We start from the raw sequence: 20,168 nt of genomic DNA, 5'->3' as shown, positions 1-20,168 counted from the left end.
TGGAAAGGCTCATGGCGGTTGGGGGGAAATGGAAATCCTTCAGTTCTTGATCTGGGTGCTCGGTTATGTGGGTGTATTCACTTTTTGAAGATTTATTGAATTATACATGATGATTTGTTTATGTGATATTTCAATAGGAAGATAACATTAAAACAAACAGGAGGTCCCAGTGGACCCTGCTCCTGGTCAGCCCCTGCCCATTCCTCGGCTGTTATGAGATTCCCAGCTTCTAGACCACAGATGCCGCCAAAGTATAATCAGCCCCGAGAATCTCCCTCCAAATACCTCCAAGAGAGCTTCCCATTTCCTCATCATCTACCCCTGGTATTTGGAAAGGGCCAGAAACTTTACAGCCCACAGATTCCAAAATCCCAAAGATTTTCTTTGGGCAAGAAACAATATTCTCCCATGACACCCCGCCGAGCAGACGTCTGTACTGGAGCTCACTACTCCTCACGGAGGGGCTCACGACCCCTCACGGAGGGGCTCACGACCCCTCATGGAGGGGCTCACTACCCCTCACGGAGGGGCTCACTACTTTTGGAGGCAGCTCCCACTCTATAAAGCCCTTCCCTGCTCTGAGTTTAGGGGGCCCACTGGAAACGCACTGCTTCAGCTCTGTCTTCTAAACCTTCTTTGGGTAACATCAGCTAGTACTCACGTGAGAATAAAACAGGAAAAGGAAGCACATTTACTGTCTGACCTGCCATGTTTCCGTATCAGTCTGTTTGCACTGGCCATTTCAAAAACAAAACCACTTCAAACACGACCATTAACAGTACATGTGGTAAACAAACTGAAGCTCTGGTTATGAGGTAAAGATCTTTTTCACAAAACTTTTACTTTATTTTTACAAACCCTAATGAAAGGATTGATTCAGGCCAAGGTCCTGAAAGGCTGAAACCATTGCATGAAGGGCTGGTGAGGACCTTTATGATACACCTCAGGCCCACCCACTGCCTGCCACCCATTCACGCATCCCCAGACTGTGACCACCGACACGACTGATGACTAACGGGGGCAACGAGACGCTGGCTCACGGACATGATGCTTTGTGAAGTACACTGTGCCTCCCATGGAGTGTTTATTGACTCCTTGCTCCCAAAAAGAAGTTGAAGCTAAACCTAATTAAGACTTTGGAGCACCTTGCAGTTTACAGGAAATATAGGCAATAGAGAAACAATTAAAATGATGCCACGAGGAAGCAAACAGACACATTCAGAATGTGGGACAGGGACTTCCCTGGCGGTCCAGTGGTTAGGACTCCACGCTCTCACTGTCAAGGGCCCAGTTTCGATCCCTTGTCGGGGAACTAAGATCCCGCATGCCATGCAGCACAGCCAAAAAAAAAAAAACCAAAAAAGATTTGGTGAATCTTGGGACTTCCCTTGCAGTCCAGTGGTTAAGACTCCGTGCTTCCACTGCAGGGGGTGCAGGTTCAATCCCTGGTCAGGGAACTAAGATCCCCCATGCCTTGTGGCTCGGCCAAAAAAAAAAACAAAAAGGATTTGATGAATCTTAAAGGGAAATGTTTTTCCTTGTACTATTCTCTTTTTTTTTTTTTAAACTTTTTATTTCATATTGGCGTATAGTTGATTAACAATGTGTTAGTTTCAGGTGTTCAGCAAAGTGATTCAGTTATACACATACATGTATCTATTCTTTTTCAAATTCTTTTCCCATTTAGGTTTTTACATTATATTGAGCAGAGTTCCCTGTGCTATACAGTAGGTCCTTGTTGGTTATCCATTTTCAATATAGTGGTGTGTACATCCCTTGTACTATTCTTTTAACTTTTATATAGGTTTGAACTTTTTCCTCAATAAAAAGTGGGGAAAAATACTCCAGCAACAACAAAAAAGAAAGTAAGAAATTGAAAGAGGGAGAAGGAGGGAGAAGGAGAGGGAAGGAAGAAAAGAGGGAGGGAGCGGGGTAAAAATCTTGACAATTCTTGAATCTGGTTACCAGGGTGTTCGTTATTCTATTCTTGTACTTTTTGTATATGTTTGAAATTTTTCAAACTAAAAAGTTAATGTTAAAAAAAAAAAAGGCATGGCAATGATCTGTTCTTATTTCCCTGTAATGCTTATGTGGCCTTTTCCGGGGGCCTGCGCTGGACCATGGTGCTTCCCCAGCACAGCACCTCACTTCATGCCTCATCCAACCAGTGAAGGGGCAGCTCTTACTGCCATGAGTTTGCAGATGAGGAAATGGCTCAGAGAGGTGGGAGGCTTTCCCAACCTAACACGCAGAACTGGACACAGCCAGTCTCATTCCAGAGCCTGCGTCCTTAACCCCCATACTGCCTGACCAGAAGCACCCTAAAACATCATCTCGTCCAGAGAGAGAGAAACTCACGCTGACTCTGTTTTCAGCTTCGATACCCTATAAGGACCTTCTCTAGCTCCGCCTTGTGCAATGATAAGGACAAGTCCTACGGCTCGGACACACACTCTTCTGTAGCGCCTGCTGTGTTCCCAGAAGCATTTCCTCTTGCATCCACTTCCTCTGTCCTAATAGCCGAACCCATGGCCGGATTCACCTCCCTGAAGCCTTGCAGCTCCCACAGTGATCCTGCTCCTTCCTCACTTAAAGCCCCACTCCCCATCTGTAGCCCTGCACCCAAATTCCCCAGTCAGACATTCTGGCTCCATTCTTCCTGGACTGTGTGACCTTGGGCAAGTGAGCTCACATCTCTGAGCCTCGGCCTTCTTACCTGTAAAGTGAGGCCAATAACAGCACCTACCTCACAGGGTTATTGTGAAAATCAACTGAGATAATGCAAGGAAAGAACTCAGCATGACGCCTGCCTAGGTCCTGAATAAATGTTCCTTTTCACGGTTTGGCCTCATCTCTCCCTCCCTCCCTTCCTTATGTCCATCCACTCGCCCCCTCACCCATCCCAAGTCTCCCCTCTGTCTGGCTGGTTGAGGACTGCCTGGGCCAGTCATGGTTCATACACTCTGTTTATGGTATGACCCTTGGCCGCCCCCCACGCCCACTTGGTGCCCCCTACCCAAGACTTACCCCCTGGGAGTGCAGATACTCCACGGTCTTGCCGATGGTGTGCAGGACGAAGCTGGCCTCACGCTCCGAGAAGAATTTCTGCCGTAGGATCTTATCCAGCAGCTCCCCTCCCCGCATCAGCTCTGTCACCAGGTACACGTGTTTGCCATCATCGTACACCTGCCAGAGACCTCACCATCAGGCCCCTCCCCTTGATGCCAGGCCTGGGCCCCTTGGCCACCAGCTCACCAGGACAGGAAGGAAGGAATGACATGAGGCTTGCGCGTGTGTTCTGCTCTATGCTTCAGTCACCCTGGCAGGGCCTTCACCTATCTGGGCCCCTGGACAGGATGCTGGCTCTGTCCTGATGGGCAGGAAAGCTCTCAGAGACTGCCTGGGTCTGAAGCGGAGGGCACTTGGGTGCAGCCGGATCAGAGGCACTAAGGGGTCCCCCCATCCATAAGCAGAGGAGGAGGATCAGAAGTCAAAAGAATGGCAGCCCTGAGACCAGTCCTAGAGTCGAGGGCCCCCGTCCCCAGCCCACTCTCAAGGACCCCCACTTACATCTTTCAGAGTGATGATGTTGGGGTGCTGCCCGTACCGCAGAAGAATCTCAATCTCTTCCGAGGGATCTCGCTTGCTCTTGTCGATGACCTGAGGAGAGGGGTGCGTGTGGTGTCGTCCGAGGGACCGACTCCAGACTCCCTTCCCGCCACAGAGCCCACGCTGCAGGGCGTGGAGTCTCAGCCGCACACCTTTCACCCATCCACAGAGCCTCAGGCACCAACCCTCCCCCACCAATGGGCCAGGGCTACATAGCCCCCCACCTCCACCCCGCCGAGCGGCCTCGGCCGAGACAAGGTCGAGAGGCCTACCTTGACGGCATACTCCATGGTGGTGGCCTTGTGGACACAGCGCTTGCACTCGGAGTAGGAGCCCACACCGATCGTCTCTTTTACCACATAGCCGTCGCTAAAAACCAGGTTCTTTCCGTGTAGTTGCTGCAGGAGACCAACAGGTGGGACTGACCCCGAGCTCTAGTATGCAGAGGTCATCCCCCCAGAACCCAAGGCCTTGGCACTGTGGAGATGGCACCGGGCAAGAGGCTGGAGGCCCAGGGTAGAATGTTGGCTGTGTCACCCCGGGCAAGAATCTGCCCCTCTCTGGGCCTGTTTTCTACACTATATGATGGGCACACTCACTCTCTCCAGGGTGCCTGGCTGCAGTCTGTGGTTAGTGGGTGCTGGAGGGGGCAGGCAATAGGCCACAACACACATGGAGTGGTCTGAAGCTCCGAGAAGCCCAGGCAGGACTGAGAGGGATGCAGGAGTCCTGAGCCAGGTTCCAGCTCTGCCACTTACGTGGCCTTCAGTGAGTTGCCTCCCCTTTCTGGGTGACACAGCCCACCTCAAGGGGTGTCTCGAGGCTCTGGGACATTAACAGTATCAGATGCTGCTACGGTGCTGAGAGTGTGGCAGGCACTATTCCGAGCACTTTTCACCAGGTGACCCACAGCCCGTGGACGGCCCTGGTTCATGTCTGTTGTCCTCACATCCAGTCTGGTTTAACGTTTGTCCGTGACCAAGATATCCCAGGTGGATAATAAATCACATAGTCACCTTAACTTTACACACATTAACTCACATAATCCTCGGAGAAAGGTTTTATCATCACCCCCATTTACAGATGAGGAAACTGAGGCACTGGGAAGGTGAATGTCCCCTCCACAGTCCCTGACCTTGGAAGCTCTGACCCAGGCAGGGAGCTCCAAAGTCTACATTCTTTTTTATTTTGTTTGTTTGTTGTTGTTGTTGCTGTCGGTTTTTTTTGTTTTTGATTTTGTTTGTTTTGTTGCTGTCGTTTTGTGGCCGCACGGCGCAGCATGCAGGATTCTAGTTCCCCGACCAGGGATTAAACCCACAAACCCCTGCAGTGGAAGCATGGAGTCTCAACCCCTGAACCACCAGGGAAGTTCCCGAAGTTCACCTTCTTGCCTCTCGACTCTAAATTTCCTACAGAGCCGGGAAAGTGTGCAAATGGGGGACAAGTGGAAGGAGACCTGAGTGGCACGCCACCCACCCCCGTCAGGACCAGCCACTCCCCAGCAGCACCACCCTGGGCACTCCCTGGCATTTACCCAGGCCCTACAATGTCCTGGCTCTGTGTCAGGAACCTCATAACCGTGTTGTTATCCCTGTTTTACAAATGGGGAAACTGAGGCTCAAGGAGGCTGGAGGCCCAATGGGCTCCACAGTGGCATCAGGGTTTGAACCCAAACCTATCCAAGTCCAGAGCCTGTGTTCTCAGCCGTTCTGCCTTGTGGCTTCTAGGTGGAAAAGGACAACTGAGCAGCAGCCTCCTGCCCCTCACCTGTACCACCGAGTGCAGGGGCGCCTGCGTGGCCCGAGGCTTGCCGTCATCCTCCATCAGGCCAGTGGCCACGAAGCTGAAGCCACGGAACAGCTGATGGGCACCAGCGCTGGGGGGGATGCCTGGGGAGTCTGCAGGGGCAGGAGAGGGATGTGAGCCAGAGGAGGTACCCTTGACCCGAGGCAGCCCAGCAAAGTGGACCCCAGGGGCTTCCAGGCCTGCCTCAGCAGCTGGCCGTGGTGGCAGCCTGGGCAGGGCCCCTCATCCCTGGCCTTAGTTAGCCCATCTGCCCATGTGTGTTTAGAAGAGCCCAGCCCTGACACACAAGGAACAGAAAGACCCTCACCTCCACCACCCGCCCAGGCCAAGGCACTTTATCCCTTCCTGGAGGCCTCCCTGCCTCTGGTCTGCCCCTTCAGGTCCATCTTCTGTGCAGCAGCCAGAGGGATAGTTCCAACCACAAGTCTACCCCCTGCCTGTACCCTTCAAATGCCCCCCTCTGCCCTCAGGAGAGCCCAGCTCCTCAGCCTGGCAATGAGGTGCTTGTGAGCTTAGCCTCCTCTCTCCCCACTCCACAGCTCAGCCACGCCAAGCTTCTCAGATCCTTAAGGAAGACTCTGAGCCCCTGCACATGCTGTTCCTGCTAACTACAATCCACTCCTTGTCTATCCTTTGAGGCTCAGCTTACACACTGTCCTCTGAGAAACCCGGCCTCATGCTGCTCCTCCAGCCCCTCGCCCCATTAAGCTGCACTTGTCGTGCTGCCCAGAGCTGTCCTCATGTCTCTTCCCCCACTACAGCCTGAGCCATGTGAAGGCAGGGCCTGGGTCTGTCTTGTTCACCATCAATGCTCCCATGGCTGGCACACAGTAGGGACTTGGTATGTATTTGTCAGATCAACAAATAAAGATGGGACAGACTGCCTGGAGAAGTGCTAAGCTCCCTGACATCAGAGATGTGCAGGCCACAGTGAGAAAAGCACCCCCTCTGCTAAACCTGCCCTTCCAGGAGACCTTCCAGAACGAACACTCTTCCCCAATATCTGGCCAAAATGTTAGGATTTACCAAGTTCCCTCCCAGAAGCCCCCTACTTGGCTTCTAGCAGTAACCCCAGAGACTGAGTGGGTCTATGGCTGAGCCCATGTTTCAGATGAGTCACTGAAGCCCAGTGGTCAGAGTAGCCAAAGCCGATTCCCACACTCGCCCCTGACCTGTGGGCACTGTCACCCCTGCTGCCAGACCGTCTCCACCTCATGTGTTTGCCGGGTCAGATACTTTAGCCCTGACGTGAGTGTGAGCCTGATGTGTCTGGTCTTCCCAGTGGGCTGAAGATGCCCGGGGCAGGGGTCCTGACTTCTCTACTGTGGCCTTAGCAACCCACTCACCCCCACCCCCTCACCCAGGCACAAAGAGGCCCAAGAGCCCTGGAGTGGGACGACCAGGCAGAATGAGATAGAGACAAGGAGTCAGAGACCCATCCACCTGCCTGCCCACACACCTGGGCCTGCCGCAGCCCTGACCACCCCTGTGCCCCAAGAGGCCCCTGACTCCCTGCTTCCCTCCTGTACCAGTCCAAGACAAACCGGACAAAGGGCGCACCCTTGGGCGTGCGGGATGTGAACTCAGTGTCAAAGTAGAAGGTGTCATCGGGTTGTGCCACAGCCGGCTTGAAGGGTGGCTTGATCTCGCGCCGGTACAGCTTCTGCAAGGCGGGGCGGGCACACTGGTCACCTCGGCACCTCCACAGCCTGCCAGCGGCCCCGTGCAGGAGTCAATGGCCTGGACGGAGCACAGGCTATGCAGACAGCGCATAACCGCTTGCCCTTGGGAGGCCAGCCCATGCCTCCAAGGCCATGGTGTCACCTCTGCTTCTTATGGGAGGCCCTAGGCAGTAGAAGCCCCCTCCGACCACAGGTGAATCCCTGACTGGGGCTCTGGGGTGGACAGACACACTCACATTCCAGTCAATGGTGGAGTAGAAGACATGCCGCTTGATTTCCTCTGCCCCATCAGGGCCGGAGCCTGAAAAAGCCCAGATGAGAGGTCTGCCCTGGGATGCTCCCACCCGCAGACACCCGCCCTGTCCTCCAAGCAGCCTCGCCTCACTGTGGTCTGGGACCAGTGGCTGAGCTCACGCTGCCCCAAATCCATCCAGCCATCACCCTGAGGCCTACTGCCCACTCAGCATTTTCCACTGTCTGGAGCCCCTCTATGAACAAGCTCCAATGTACTGACAGGAGAAGGAAAGCCCAGAGAAGAGAGGCCAGGCAACTTGCCCAAGGCCAAAGTCAGGACAGGCCGCACCTGTTCCAAGATCTGCAGGGGGCCCCCACCTCCCTCCCAACTCAGGCCTCATTTCTGCTGCTCTTATCCCATTGCCCTTGTCAGCCACCAGACAGGCTCTCACTCCATTCAAGCCCAGGGACCTGGACGGGACCTTACAAAGCTGGTCATGATCCAGGTGAACCCAGGAGCCAAGGAGCCAACACATACTGAGCAGCTGCTCCAGGCACATTCGCGTGACTTCATTTAATCAACAGAGCTTGAGATCACTGTCCTCCATGGAGACGAGGACCTAGGGCTCTGAGGGGAGAAGTCAACTGCCTTGGGTCACTTCGCTCACAAATGGTACTCACTCGATCAACAAATATTTGTGGAGGGACCACTGTGTACCAAGCAGTGGGGTCCTGTCATGGGGCTGGGACTGGGACCTGAGCCTCTGGCGCCTGAGCTCGTGCTCCTCCCGTGCGGGGCCTCTGTCCTCATCCCCCGGGGGAGCAGAGATGACTCAGTTCCTGCCTTCCCCCTACACACAGGTCACCCCACTGCCCCAAACGCCACACATGGAGCCAGAAAGCAGGGTGGCCGGGGGCATTGTCTCCCCACACAAAGGACAACGGCCTCTTTCAGCCCCAGATGTGGCCCCGTGGCCTAGGCCGCAGCTGTACCCTGCTCCCCTCCCCTGAGCTGGGGCTGCTTACCGAGTCGGTTGGCAGGATTCCGCTTGAACAGGGACCGCAGGAGGCTCTGGGCTTCTGTGCTCAGAAACTGCGGCATGCCTAGCTTTGCCCTGAAATGGCCCGCGGGTCTCATCAGGGCAGAGCCCCGCCCCAGAGGCTCCGTATCACCTCCCACCTCTGTCCACGTCTAGTTTCCAGCTCAGTCCAGACAAGCCATCCTCAAACTCCCCTCCCAAAGATTCAGGGATTCCCCTCCCACAGGCCCCTATGGGTGAAAAGGGAGCCCTAGGAAGCACAATGCTCAACCCAGAGGAGTGTCTCATTAATGGGGAATCTGAGGCAGATGCAGGGTGTTACTCTGGCCCCCAAACTGGGGCCAGGCGTGGAGGAGACCCTGAGGTGTCAGAGAGGGGCTGGAGCTTACTTCAGAATCAGTGTCATGGTCTCCTTCCGGTCCTTTCCCTGGAAGGGCAGGGAGCCCGTCAGCATCTCAAACTGCAGAGAACAAGGGTCTGTTCAGGCTCTGGTCCCATCTCCCATGCCCCCCCACCTCCTCCCACCCCGGCCACTCAGCTCCATGCCTAGGAGGTCCACCTGGATTAAGAACTGTGTCTGTCCCTCCCCGTTCTGTCAATCAGACCACGAGGAACAGTACTAGGGTTCCAAAGCCGGGGAGAGGCCCAGCACAGGGCTGGGGGCACCCCAGGTGGGGCTGAGCCCGGAATCCTTCCAAGGAAGGAAACTGCAGCTGGGTGGAGGGTGAGGCCAGCTTAGCTGTGAGAGGACAAGAGGAGAGCCTTAGAGACCATCATCCACCCCCTTACACAGATGGGGAAACTGAGGCCCAGGGCCTGGGCTGGATGCTTTATCCCTGCCTGGGCACTCACCATCAACACCCCATAGGACCACCAGTCTGCACTGTGGGTGTGGCCCTGGCGGTTGACGACCTCGGGGGCCATGTACTCCACCGTCCCACAGAAGGAATAGGCCTTCTTCTCGTGGTCAATGGCTTCCTTGCTCAAGCCGAAGTCTGTGGCAAGGAGGGCAAGAAGACACATTTTCAGGACCCCCTGCCTTCCTCGCTGCCACTCCCTGCACACCTATCCCTCTTGCCCAGAGGCCTGAGGGCATCACCCCCCATCACACTCAGGAGGAAGCTGAGGCTCAGGGAGGTTAGGTGACCTGCCCAAGGTTACACAGTGGGGAGCTGGGATTCAAACCCAGGGCCTTTCAGGTCTGGGACCTGGGCTTTTGACTGCTTCCAAGCGCCTGGCATAGCCTCTCAGAAAAAGCGGATCCCCTGGCACTCAGCCCAGGCCCATCAAGAGCCCATCCTGCCCTCCCCTGAAACCGGAGGAGTCAGGTGCCCTCCACTCACCAGTGAGTTTGATGTGGCCTTCCTCATCCAGAAGGATGCTGCAATGGAGAGATGGGAGTCAGGGCCCCTCAGCTGTGGGCCCTCGGTGGGTTCAGGGGACACCACGGGGCCTGTGGGGGTCGGGTCCAGCCCAGAGAAGGGATCCACCCAGGGCCGCTCATCTGATGAATGGGTAGGTGGAGCAGGTGTTGGTGGTGCCCTGTAGGTGGGTTGCCTACCTTCTTGCTAATTCTTGAAACAACTGTGTGAGGTAGGTACTTTCATGGCCCCATTTTAACAATGGGGAAGCTAAGGCTCAGGGAGGTTAAATAACTCCCCCGGTCACAGAGCTAGTAGGTGGTAGAGACAAGATTTGAATTCGGGTCTGCCTGACTCTAAAGCCACATCTCATTCTACCTCAGCACCTGCCCCTGGCTCCCAAGTTACCACTTGAGGATATTCAGATGTTAAGGAAAATTCTAGAGAGGGCCATATCAAGGAATGACCTTCAATGGTGGCATCTCAGATGTCACACTGGATTAGCAAAAAAAGTAGGCAACACCCAGGCACAGAGGTACCTGGCCCTTGGTAATGGCAGTACTAGAGATCAGGCAGCCCCTCGGGTGAGCCTGCTGCCTCCACCACTCTGCTCCACCCACCCGTCCATGGGGCAGCCCGTCAGGCTGGCTCTGTCCCCCAGCGGGCTGGCTCTGTCCTAGAAGAGGCCCCAGGGCCTGCCTCTGCACACCCTAGGGAGGCCGGGTGCGGCTGGGCCTTCACTCACTTCTCAGGCTTCAGGTCTCTGTAAATGATGCCCAGGCTGTGCAGGTGGTCCAGGCCCAAAGCCAGCTCGGCCAGGTAAAATTTCACATCCTCCTCCGTGAACATAACCTGCAAGAGGCGGGAGAGGGCTGCAGCTGGGATCGCTTCTCGCTCAGGAGCTGGGGCACTGGGCAGTCAGCAGCTTCCCAGTCCTCCTTAGAGATTCCAGTGCCGTACACCCTGCTCTGTATGAAGGGGTCTGAAGAATAAAATGACTAGCATCCAAGTCACTCATGGTAGCATTGAAATGCAAACAGCGAAAGGCTGGAAACAACCCAAGGGTCAAGCAGTAGACTAGAATAAACTCTCTCCCCCACATAACGGAGTGCTATGCAGCCATAAACTAGAACAAGGATTCCTCCATGTTCTGATATGGATCCATCTCCAAGATACACTGCTGTGAAAAAAGCAAGATACAGAACAGCATATACAGAACAGTACTTTGTATGTAAGAAAGTAGGGGTCAGGATTCAGAACACACAATGAATTGGTTTGTATTTCCAAAGAAACGTGGGAAGCTTAGATAAAAACCAATAAAATGTTTATCTGTCGGGGGGGTGGTAGAGGGGGCTGGAGTGGGAGGAAGACTTCTCAATGAATATTTTTCTTTTCAATCATGTATTATCTATTTAAACGTTAAAATAACATTTTAAAAATTTAAAAAGTTTGGTTCTCTTCTAAAGTTTAAGTTGTATTAATGGTCTCATTTTTATATTTGGCTTAAATTCTTTTTTTTTTAAATAAATAAATTTTTAATTTATTTATTTATTTTTGGCTGCATTGGGTCTTTGTTGCTGCGCGTGGGCTTTCTGTAGTTGCGGCAAGAGGGGGCTACTCTTTGTTGCGGTGCGCGGGCTTCTCATTGCAGTGGCTTCTCTTGTTGCGGAGCATGGGCTCTAGGCGCACGGGCTTCAGTAGTTGTGGCACGCGGGCTCAGTAGTTGTGGTTTGCGGGCTCTAGAGCGCAGGCTCAGTAGTTGTGGCACACGGGCTTAGTTGCTCCACGGCATGTGGGATCTTCCCAGACCAGGGCTCGAACCCGTGTCCCCTGCATTGGCAGGCGGATTCTTAACCACTGCGCCACCAGGGAAGTCCTCAATTTCTTTTATGTGAGTTCAAAATCCTTTTGGTTAACTGGACATAATGTTAAAGCATCTAGCTTTCTAGGTGGATTTGGGCTTCTCTGCATCCCTCATAGCCCTGCCCAGAGAAGCCCTGAAAGAATGGAGGTGAAGAGGTGAGAGCCACCCTTAGCTTCCTGGAGTCAGGGCAGCATCAGATCCAGAGCCTGATTCTCCTCAGACCATCTTGGGGGAAACTCTCAGAGGCTTTGCCAGGGAATGGCCTCTGTCCCAGGGTGGGTCAGGGACGGCTGGGTAGGTCTGAGGAGTCCCAGGTTGAGGTCTCACTGTCATGCCAGCTCCATCCTGGTGCCCTGGCAGTGGGGTGTCAGCTCACCTCTTTAGAGAGCCGTGTGAAGAGGTCCCCGCCACGCAGGAAGTCCAGAATAAGGTAGAGCTTGCCCTCGGTCTGGAAGGCTGGGGAGAGGGGAAAAGGCCATGGTGGAACCAGCTGGGCCCTGGGCCCTGCCCTGCCCCTCTGATCCCAGCTCCCTTAGCCTGCTGGGTGGCAGACAGGGCAACATACAGGGAAGGCAACAGCCCACCAGCAAGGGCAAAGGCTGGCAGGTAGGGTAGAAGCTCAGGTAGGGTCTGTGGTCTCACCGTAGTGCAGCTTCACCACAAACGGGTGGTTTACATCAGCCAGGATGTCTCTCTCCATCTTGGTCCGAACGCGGTCACGCACTGGTCAGAGGAAGAAGGCGGTTACCAAGGGTCTGGCCACCCAACACAGCTACCTCCAGCCCTGGCTAAGAAGGACCCTCTTTTCTACTTGTTCCTCACGTCTCTCGACAGGGCCCAGAGCTGGCCCTTGGTGCCCTGCCCATCTCTCTAGCCCTGTCTCTTGCCATGCTCCAAGGAGGCCATGCAATCCAGCCAGTTTAAGCAACCTGTTCCTTGTGTGCCCTTAGCCTCTGCCCCCGTGGCTCCCCCTGGGATGCCTTCATCAGCCCCCTCTCCATCTGGCATAAAAATCCCCAATTCTAGTCCAGGGCAGATTCTCTGGGCCTGAAATTCAGACTCATGGGTCTCAGCAGGCATCCCACAAACACTTTTCTTTTTTTTTTAAAGAGTAAAAGTCCTGGGACTTCCCTTCCCTGGCGTTCCAGTGGTTAAGAATCCGCCTGCCAATGCAGGCGACAGGGGTTCAAGCCCTGGTCCAGGAAGATCCCACATGCCATGGAGCAACTGAGCCCGTGCGCCACAACTACTGAGCCTGTGCTCTAGAGCCCTCAAGCCGCAACTACTGAGTCCACGTGCCGCAACTACTGTAGCCCGCGCACCTAGAGCCCGTGCTCCGCAACAAGAGAAGCCATTGCAATGAGAAGCCCACGCACCACAACGAAGAGCAGCCCCTGTTCGCCGCAACTAGAGGAAGCCCGCACGAGCAACAAAGACCCAACACAGCGAAAAATAAATAAATTAAAAAAAAAAAAAGGCTACTCCCATGTGAGCCCACACCCTGTGAGGCTACAACCCACGCTCTCCCGGGCTCCCTGGTCACAGCACCAACTGCACCGCGCTGCAGAGTCTGCTCAGCCTCTCCCGCCCCAGCCTGGGAGCCCTTCGCAGCATTTTTCTCCTCCCACCATCCCTCCTGGGGAAGGACTCCCATCCCTACCAGGCTGGCCTTGGGGTACCACAGCTGCATCACCCCACAGACAGCCCTTGTGGCTCCATGACCCCAAGGCCAATACCTCCTATTCTCCCCCGCCCCCCACCCCAGCCGGGGCCCGCTTCCCCTGGTCAGTGGCCACACTGGTTCCCAGGCTGGTCAAAGAGACACTACCCAGCCCAAAGCCCACTCCCAACCACACTCACGCCCTCTGCAAGTCCAGGGGTTCTAGACCTGGGCTCAACTCCCTTCTCTGAGCCCATCCATCTCTGCGGCCTTGCCTTGACCCACCCTCTCCTACCCACCCAGCTGCCTCCTTTCTCGGGTTCCCTCCTCTCCTCTCACGCCCTTCTCCACCCCGAGACGTCTCCCTCTGACTCTCCTAGCATTGCAAAGCAACTCTGCTGACAGAACAAGGCCCCCCGCAAACACAGTGCACTCACCCCCTGCCTCCTTCCACTCACCTTCAGCTACAGTCAGCACCTGGCTTAAGGGGAGCGGGAAGGGGTGGGGTTAATCCCCAGAAGTCCGTTCTTCTGAATGGACCCTGTCTTTGCCATCAGGTGAGGTGGGGGATAAGGAGCGGCTGAGAATAGGCCTGTTTCTCTACCTTCAGACCAGGTACTCCTGGTGACAGAGCTATCTCCTCCATCAGACCCAAGGCCCTTGAGAGCTGGGCTGTCTCCTTCAATCTGTGCCCAGCCTGGGCTCCGCATGGGGGAGGTACCCCCCACTCACCTTTCAGTGTCGCCTTCTTTAGTACCTTCATGGCATACAGGTGCCCACTGTCAGGCCGGGTGACCTTCCGCACCAGGAAGACCTGAGAAGGCAGCGGGGGGGAAAGCAGGGGAGGAGCTGGGCGGGGGGCCGAACACATCAGCTCCCATGCTCCAGGTCCCAGGCTGACCTCCGACTTCCCTAAGCACCAAGTTGACCTTGTGTCCCCACTGGGTACCACGGTGACCTCTCTCCTCCTCCCCTTAGACCCATCAACCCTTGCCCTCTGATCTTTTGAGCTCCAAGGTGACCCTCCCCCCTGCCCTCTGACATGACCAGTGTTGCCCTTCCAGCTGTGGGCTCAGGACTCACTTTGCCAAAGGATCCCTGGCCCAGAACCTTGAGGAGCTCAAAATGGGATGGGTCGGCCTTCTCAGAACCAGCCTTGACATGGTGCGTGATGGAGATCTCCTTGAGGACGTCCTCATCCTGATGGAGGAACAGAGCTGGTGAGCACAGTGGGCCCCATTCAGGTCAGCATAGGGCATGTCCCCCCATCCAAGTCTACTCCCACCGGATCTCAGCAGACAGTGTCCTGCAGGCCCAACCAGCCAGCTACCCTGACAGGGCCTCCGAGTTCATCAATAGCAAAAGCCGGGGAGGGTCAAACTACCAAGGTGCCAGGTCAGGTGAGCTCCTATTCCTCCTGCTGCTCCCGGCTGCTCAGGCCCAGAGGGATGCCCAGGCTCGGCCAGGTGGAGGCAAGCCCAGGCTCTGGCTGAGGCCCACGAACCTGCCCCAGGTCCTCCCTGTGAGGCTCCCCTCCCCCTGCTGCAAAGGTTTTGGTTTTGCCACAATAGGAAGTAGGGTTTGTTCTCATACTGGGAAGGCACAACTGGGCTTTCGTTCCTGGTCAAGATGGAAGATGGGCTCTCTCTGGCTAGAAGGACAGGGCTGAGATACACGAGAACCCAAGAGTCACCTAAGGCTCCCCCACCAACCGGGTAAGTGCCAGTCTGGGGTGGGTAGGAGCTAAGGCCAGAGACTCTATGCTCCACCCTCTGAAACTTCCTTCATACAAGTCTACTAGAAACCCCTTGCCATGTCCCAGTTGTTCTAGGACCCCTCTGCTCTCCCTCCAATCTGTCGATATGGCCCTGGAGCCCTGCAGTGCCTCCTCACTTCCCCAGGAAGCAAGTCTGGGCAGGGTCCGGTCACCCAGTAGGGACAGGCGTGGGCAAGGAGAGCCCAGAGCCAGCTGAGGCTAAACTGGCTTCCAAGGCACCTGCTCCAAGGGCCACAGTCAGGCCAGGCCCAGACACCTGGGCACACTCACCGAGTCCTGCCCGGGGCCAGAGCCAGGGCCAGGGGCAGGAAGAGAAGTCTGGCTGATCCTGGGCCGCTGCTTCCTGGGCAGCCAGGGGAGCAGGGCCCAGAGCCGCAGACGGGGCAGCTTGGGATCCTGCTCCATCCGCCCGGGCCGGGCCGAGGCACCATGGCAGGAGCAGGCAGCGTCCGGGGCTGCTGCGGAGGTGGCCAGGCCCAAGGCGGATGTGCAGGGTGAAGGCGGGGGCTGGGCCCAGCCCAGGACTGCCAATCACTCAGGGCCTGTGGTTTCCCAGCTCCCTTACCACGCTCCCTTCCTCTCTCTTCCCCCTCCCCATTGCCTGAGGGCTGCCCTCTGGCCCTCCTCCCCATCCTCCCTGTGGGCCTTCAAAGGGAAAGCCCCACGCCAACCCAGCTACTGAGGAGTAGATAGGTACCCAACAGGGAGAGACAGGCAACTAACATGTAGAGGCAGATAAAGAGGGACACCCAACAGGCAGAGGCAGGCATCCTACAGGTGAGGACAGATGGGTACCTAGGAGTACCTAGGAGTAGATAGGTACCCAACAGGCAGAGGCAGGCATCCTACAGGTGAAGACAGATGAAGGCGGGCATCCAACAGATGGGTAGGAGAGTCCACATGCCCAACAGGCAGGGATGGATAGGGGCATGTGCCCAACAGGCAGAGGTAGGAAGAACACACATCCAACAGGCAGAGACAGATGGGGACACGTACCCAACAAGCGGAGGCACGAAGGGGCTCATACCTAATAGGCAGAAGTGGACAGAGGCTCATACCTAACACGCAGAGGCAGATGGGGACACATATCCAACAGGCAAAGGTAGATGGGGACATGTACCCAACAGGCAGAGACAGATGGGGATCCAACAGGCAGAGGCAGATGGGGGCTGCATCCAACAGGTGGAGACAGATGGGGACATGTACTCAACAGGCAGAGACAGAAGGGGACACGACCCAACAGGCGCCCAGCACGTGACATGTACCCAACAGGTGAAGACAGACACTCATGAGGTGGAGACAGAGACAGGAGCTCAACAACAGAGGCAGGTGGGCAGCAGCCACCATCAGCGAGGCCCAAAGAGACTGACAGATACCCAGGGCAGACACACAGGCAGGAAAGACACACAGACACCCCGAGAGTCAGACCCTGGGCTTAAGGGAAGACCTCCAGGTTCTTGCTGGTGTGCCTGGGGGCAGGAAAGCGGTGAGGGGACATCACCTGCAAACTCGCAGCGCTTGGGAGAGCACTCTGGTATTTGTGGCAGACTCATCTCTGAGGAATTCCATTTCTTTGGAGTTTCCTTCCCATGCTATGGCCTGAGAGGCCCAGGATCAAGACACTGGAGACCGAGATGGATGTCTCCTGAGTGCAAACTGATGGCTTTGATCCAAATATCCCAAAGCTGTCATCCTCCACTTCAGGAACAAGAAACTGAGGCCCACAGGACAGTGACTCACCCAGGCTCAAAGTGAACAGGTGGCAGAGCCAGCTCAAACCCAAGTCCTTCCCCTGGTTACTGCCTGGCCTGGGGTCAGCAGACCTCAAGTACCAGGAAAGCGTGGGCAGGTAAGTCAGTCAGAGCCACACCCTGCCTTTCCAATCCTGCCCGCTCCCTTAGTACCAGGACAGTCTGGGGACTTCCCATTCTAGATGTTGACCCTCAGAGACACAGCCCCATCTTCAGGGGACCCTGAACAGCCACAGAAGCTGCAGTCACAAAAAGCTGCAGGCTAATCAGGCCCCTGAGTGTAACCCCGTGGGTGGGACAGGCAGAAAGCCCAGCTCAGAGAGGGGCTGGGGAGGGCCAAGACCACAGAGCAACCTCTACCCACCCCGTCCTGAGGTCTGAATCTCCACCTGTCTGTCTGCCTCTGACTGAGAACACTCCCTGGGGACACAGGCAGTCACCCGGAAACCTCAGGGGACACAGCCACCCCCAAACCCATTCCTTGCCCAGAGTCATGACAGACCCCGCCGGAGGCAGGCCAACCCTCTGCTCACCTTTCTGGGACAGGGGAGTGAGTCTCTCTCAACTCTGGGGAAATCTGCTGGGGTCTGCATGGTGGGGCCCAAGCCGGCGGCCACAGGGCCCAGTTACTCCCCTTACTTCTGCTTTTTCAGCTTTCCTGGCCCAGAAGGCAGGGTCCCTGACCCCCCTCCTTCTCACTTCCCCCTCTGCAGGGAGGAGGGACAGAAGATGGCTTAGGCTCCCCTGCTAAGGAGGGGACAGTGCAGACCCCAAACCCAGGGCTCCAGGGTGGGCCCAGGGAGACACCCCTCATCTCCTCTGATCCTAAGGAAAGGAGACTAGAACACAGACAGAAGTTACAAGGAGATGAGGCAGTGACACAGTGGGTACCCCACACCTGCCAACATCCCCTGGAGAGAATGGGGGGCAGAAGTCACCAAGGCCACCATCTCTGACCGTCCCGGTCCAGAGCATGGGCACTCCTTCCTCCGTAGTGACCTTCCCATGGCTGGGCCCACCCAAAATGGCAGCCCACAGAGCAGGCACCACCCTGCCCTAAGAAGCCTGCCAGCCCAGGGCCCTGGGACGGGCAAGGGGGCAGAAGGCCCTAGCATGGACCTCACAGAGGCCTGAGAGGAGGAGCAGGTAGCCATGGGGCAGGGGTTGACCAGGCCCCCAGCCCTTTGCCACATGGCCTCACCACATCACTCACACCAGTACACCCACAGAAACTGACACACACAAATGCACACAGTCCGATGATCGGAAACCATTTCCACAGACATCCCCTATGTGGAAACGCTCCCACGTACACCGAACTTCCCCTTCCAGTCCCCACAGGGCCTCCAATAACTGTCTGATGACGGCCTGCTGGGTGTTGTGAAAGATGCTTCCTTAGACTTGAGGCCTCTCACTATACTCCAGCTTCTTCTGGAGCGTCTGGGGTCTGGAGGCTGGGGCAGTCCTGAGAGCCCCAAAGCTCTCTGGGCCAGTGCTGGCTGGGCCCCCCCAACCCTTGCATCCCTCAGAAGCAAAGGAAGACCCTCCATGGCTAGCAGGGTACAGGAAGGGACAACAGGAAGGAAACTACCTCGGAACTGTCTTCACTGAAGGGAATGTGCAGGGCCTGTGAGGCCGCTGGTGGCAGGAGTAGGGAGGACAGCACCAGACCCCACCCCCTGGTCCCTGCCCCATTCCCCCTATAGATACTTCCTCTTATTTACTTCCTCCCACAAGGCAGCTGGAGAGAAGCCCAGATCCCCCCCACCTGATCCCTGGCCCATAGGGTCCCCACACCGGGCCTCCCTCCAGCAGCTGCAGCCCAAGCCCACCTGCTGATCTCTGGCCCTAACGGACACCAACAGCCCCTCCCCCAGCTGGCATCATCTGCAGGGCCTCCCAGGACTGCCCCCTCTGGTGGGACAGATGTCCCCAGACGCCTCTCCCAGCATGCCTCTGGGCAGGCGAGGAGGGATCTACATTTCCCAGGCATCCTTGATAGGGGAGCTGGCTTTGGGCCCGAGGCCAGGACTGGCATGGAATGACAATGAGAATTGTGCCTATTAATTGAACATTTATTGCATGAAGTCATTCTTTCCCTCAACTTTTGCTGGTGTGGATTCTGCCAGGCCCTGTGTCCTAGCTCCAAGGGAAGTACTGTCATCCCATTTCAGAGAGGAAAAAACTAGACTCAGATAGAAAGTGACTTGCCCAAGGCCACATGGCCAGAAAGGGGGAGAGCTCAGGGCAAAATCAGCCTGTTTACTTCCAAAGCCCACACTCTAAGCATTTCATTATCACCTTCCTTGCAAGGCCTGCCAGCCTGCCTCCCCTCTGGAAACCACTCTCAGCTACTGGCCCGCTGCTCTGTCCTCAGGCCAGGAACAGACACTAGGAGGCGCACATGTTAAGGCAGACTCTGGCCTTGTCCTCAGGCAGCTCCCCAAAATAAATACACAATAACAAAACACAACTATCCTGGGACAGAGTGCAGTCAAGGTGCTGTAGGTGCCCAGAGGCTCTAACTATCTGCCTGGGGTGAGGTCCAGGAAGACAGGGCAGTCCAGCTGGACCCTGAAGATGAACAGGAGTTGGCCAGGCAGAAAGGAGGAAAAATTTAGACACTCCGTGTAGGAAGAGACCAGCGTGGAAAAGAGGCTTGAGGCCAGGAGTACAGCGTGGGAAGTTAAGAACCATCTACTCACTAGCTGAGTATTCCCAGGCAAACCTCTTTCCCTGTCTGAGCCTCAGTTTCTTCTTCTATAAAATAGAGGTCAAAACTAGATTGTTCCACCCTCAAAAGGTTGTTTCTAGAAGCAAAATGGGCCACAGAAACAAAGGGACGTGGTAAACAGAACTCCCTGGATTACACGGGCACTCTTACTGCCGCAGGGTCTCCTCTGGGAAGGCTGAAGGGACAGAACCCAGCAGGTCTCAGGTGCTGGGAGGGTGGGCTAGCCTGCCCTGGCCAGTCCCAGGGAAGTTCCCCCCAACACCTGAAGCTCCCAAGGCTCCCCGAAGTCCACAGTCACATCCTGCCTGAGCTCCAGCCAGGGGGAGCATGAGGGATCCGGGAGGGATCAGGGTTTCATAAACAGGAAGAGAGGAGGGGAGGGGGGAGACGCTCAGCTCTCAAAATAGACCTGCAGGAGCTTCAAAGGGGTCCAGCTCCGGAGATAGCCGGGGAGGGGGCCTGGGGCACCCAGTCCACCCCCAGGAAGGGAGGGAGGGTGAATGGAGCCCCAGCATGCCTGAGGGCACCAGGTGCACTCCAGGAGCTCTCACCCTAGACTGCAGTCCTCACTATGGCTGCTAAAACCCCAATCTCCCCTTCTGCCTGAAATGGATAAAATAAACAAGCATTAAACACCAATATTATGCCTC

At 55.9% G+C, this 20,168-nt stretch overlaps 1 protein-coding gene across 7 annotated transcripts in view; it reads right to left on the bottom strand.

Annotated features, from left to right (window-relative positions):
* RPS6KA1 (ribosomal protein S6 kinase A1) overlaps positions 1–20,168 on the bottom strand; it is a 35,690-nt gene that overhangs the window by 6,663 nt on the left and 8,859 nt on the right. For all 7 annotated transcript variants that reach the window (XM_068539221.1, XM_068539222.1, XM_068539220.1 and 4 more), the window contains 15 exons: positions 14,340–14,456; positions 13,989–14,070; positions 12,239–12,319; positions 11,973–12,052; positions 10,478–10,584; positions 9,715–9,752; positions 9,224–9,366; positions 8,761–8,831; positions 8,358–8,446; positions 7,334–7,398; positions 6,976–7,078; positions 5,377–5,507; positions 3,882–4,007; positions 3,571–3,660; positions 3,028–3,186 (listed from right to left, as the gene is read on the bottom strand). In XM_068539221.1, the coding sequence (XP_068395322.1) occupies positions 3,028–3,186; positions 3,571–3,660; positions 3,882–4,007; positions 5,377–5,507; positions 6,976–7,078; positions 7,334–7,398; positions 8,358–8,446; positions 8,761–8,831; positions 9,224–9,366; positions 9,715–9,752; positions 10,478–10,584; positions 11,973–12,052; positions 12,239–12,319; positions 13,989–14,070; positions 14,340–14,456 (1,482 nt within the window). The remainder of the gene's footprint in view (positions 1–3,027; positions 3,187–3,570; positions 3,661–3,881; positions 4,008–5,376; positions 5,508–6,975; positions 7,079–7,333; positions 7,399–8,357; positions 8,447–8,760; positions 8,832–9,223; positions 9,367–9,714; positions 9,753–10,477; positions 10,585–11,972; positions 12,053–12,238; positions 12,320–13,988; positions 14,071–14,339; positions 14,457–20,168) is intronic.

This window comes from Eschrichtius robustus, chromosome 3 (assembly GCF_028021215.1).
Source record: "Eschrichtius robustus isolate mEscRob2 chromosome 3, mEscRob2.pri, whole genome shotgun sequence".
In the NCBI taxonomy this organism is placed as follows: domain Eukaryota; kingdom Metazoa; phylum Chordata; class Mammalia; order Artiodactyla; family Eschrichtiidae; genus Eschrichtius; species Eschrichtius robustus.
Note: the sequence above shows the minus strand (reverse complement) of the source record. Positions and strands in the feature narration are given on the sequence as shown.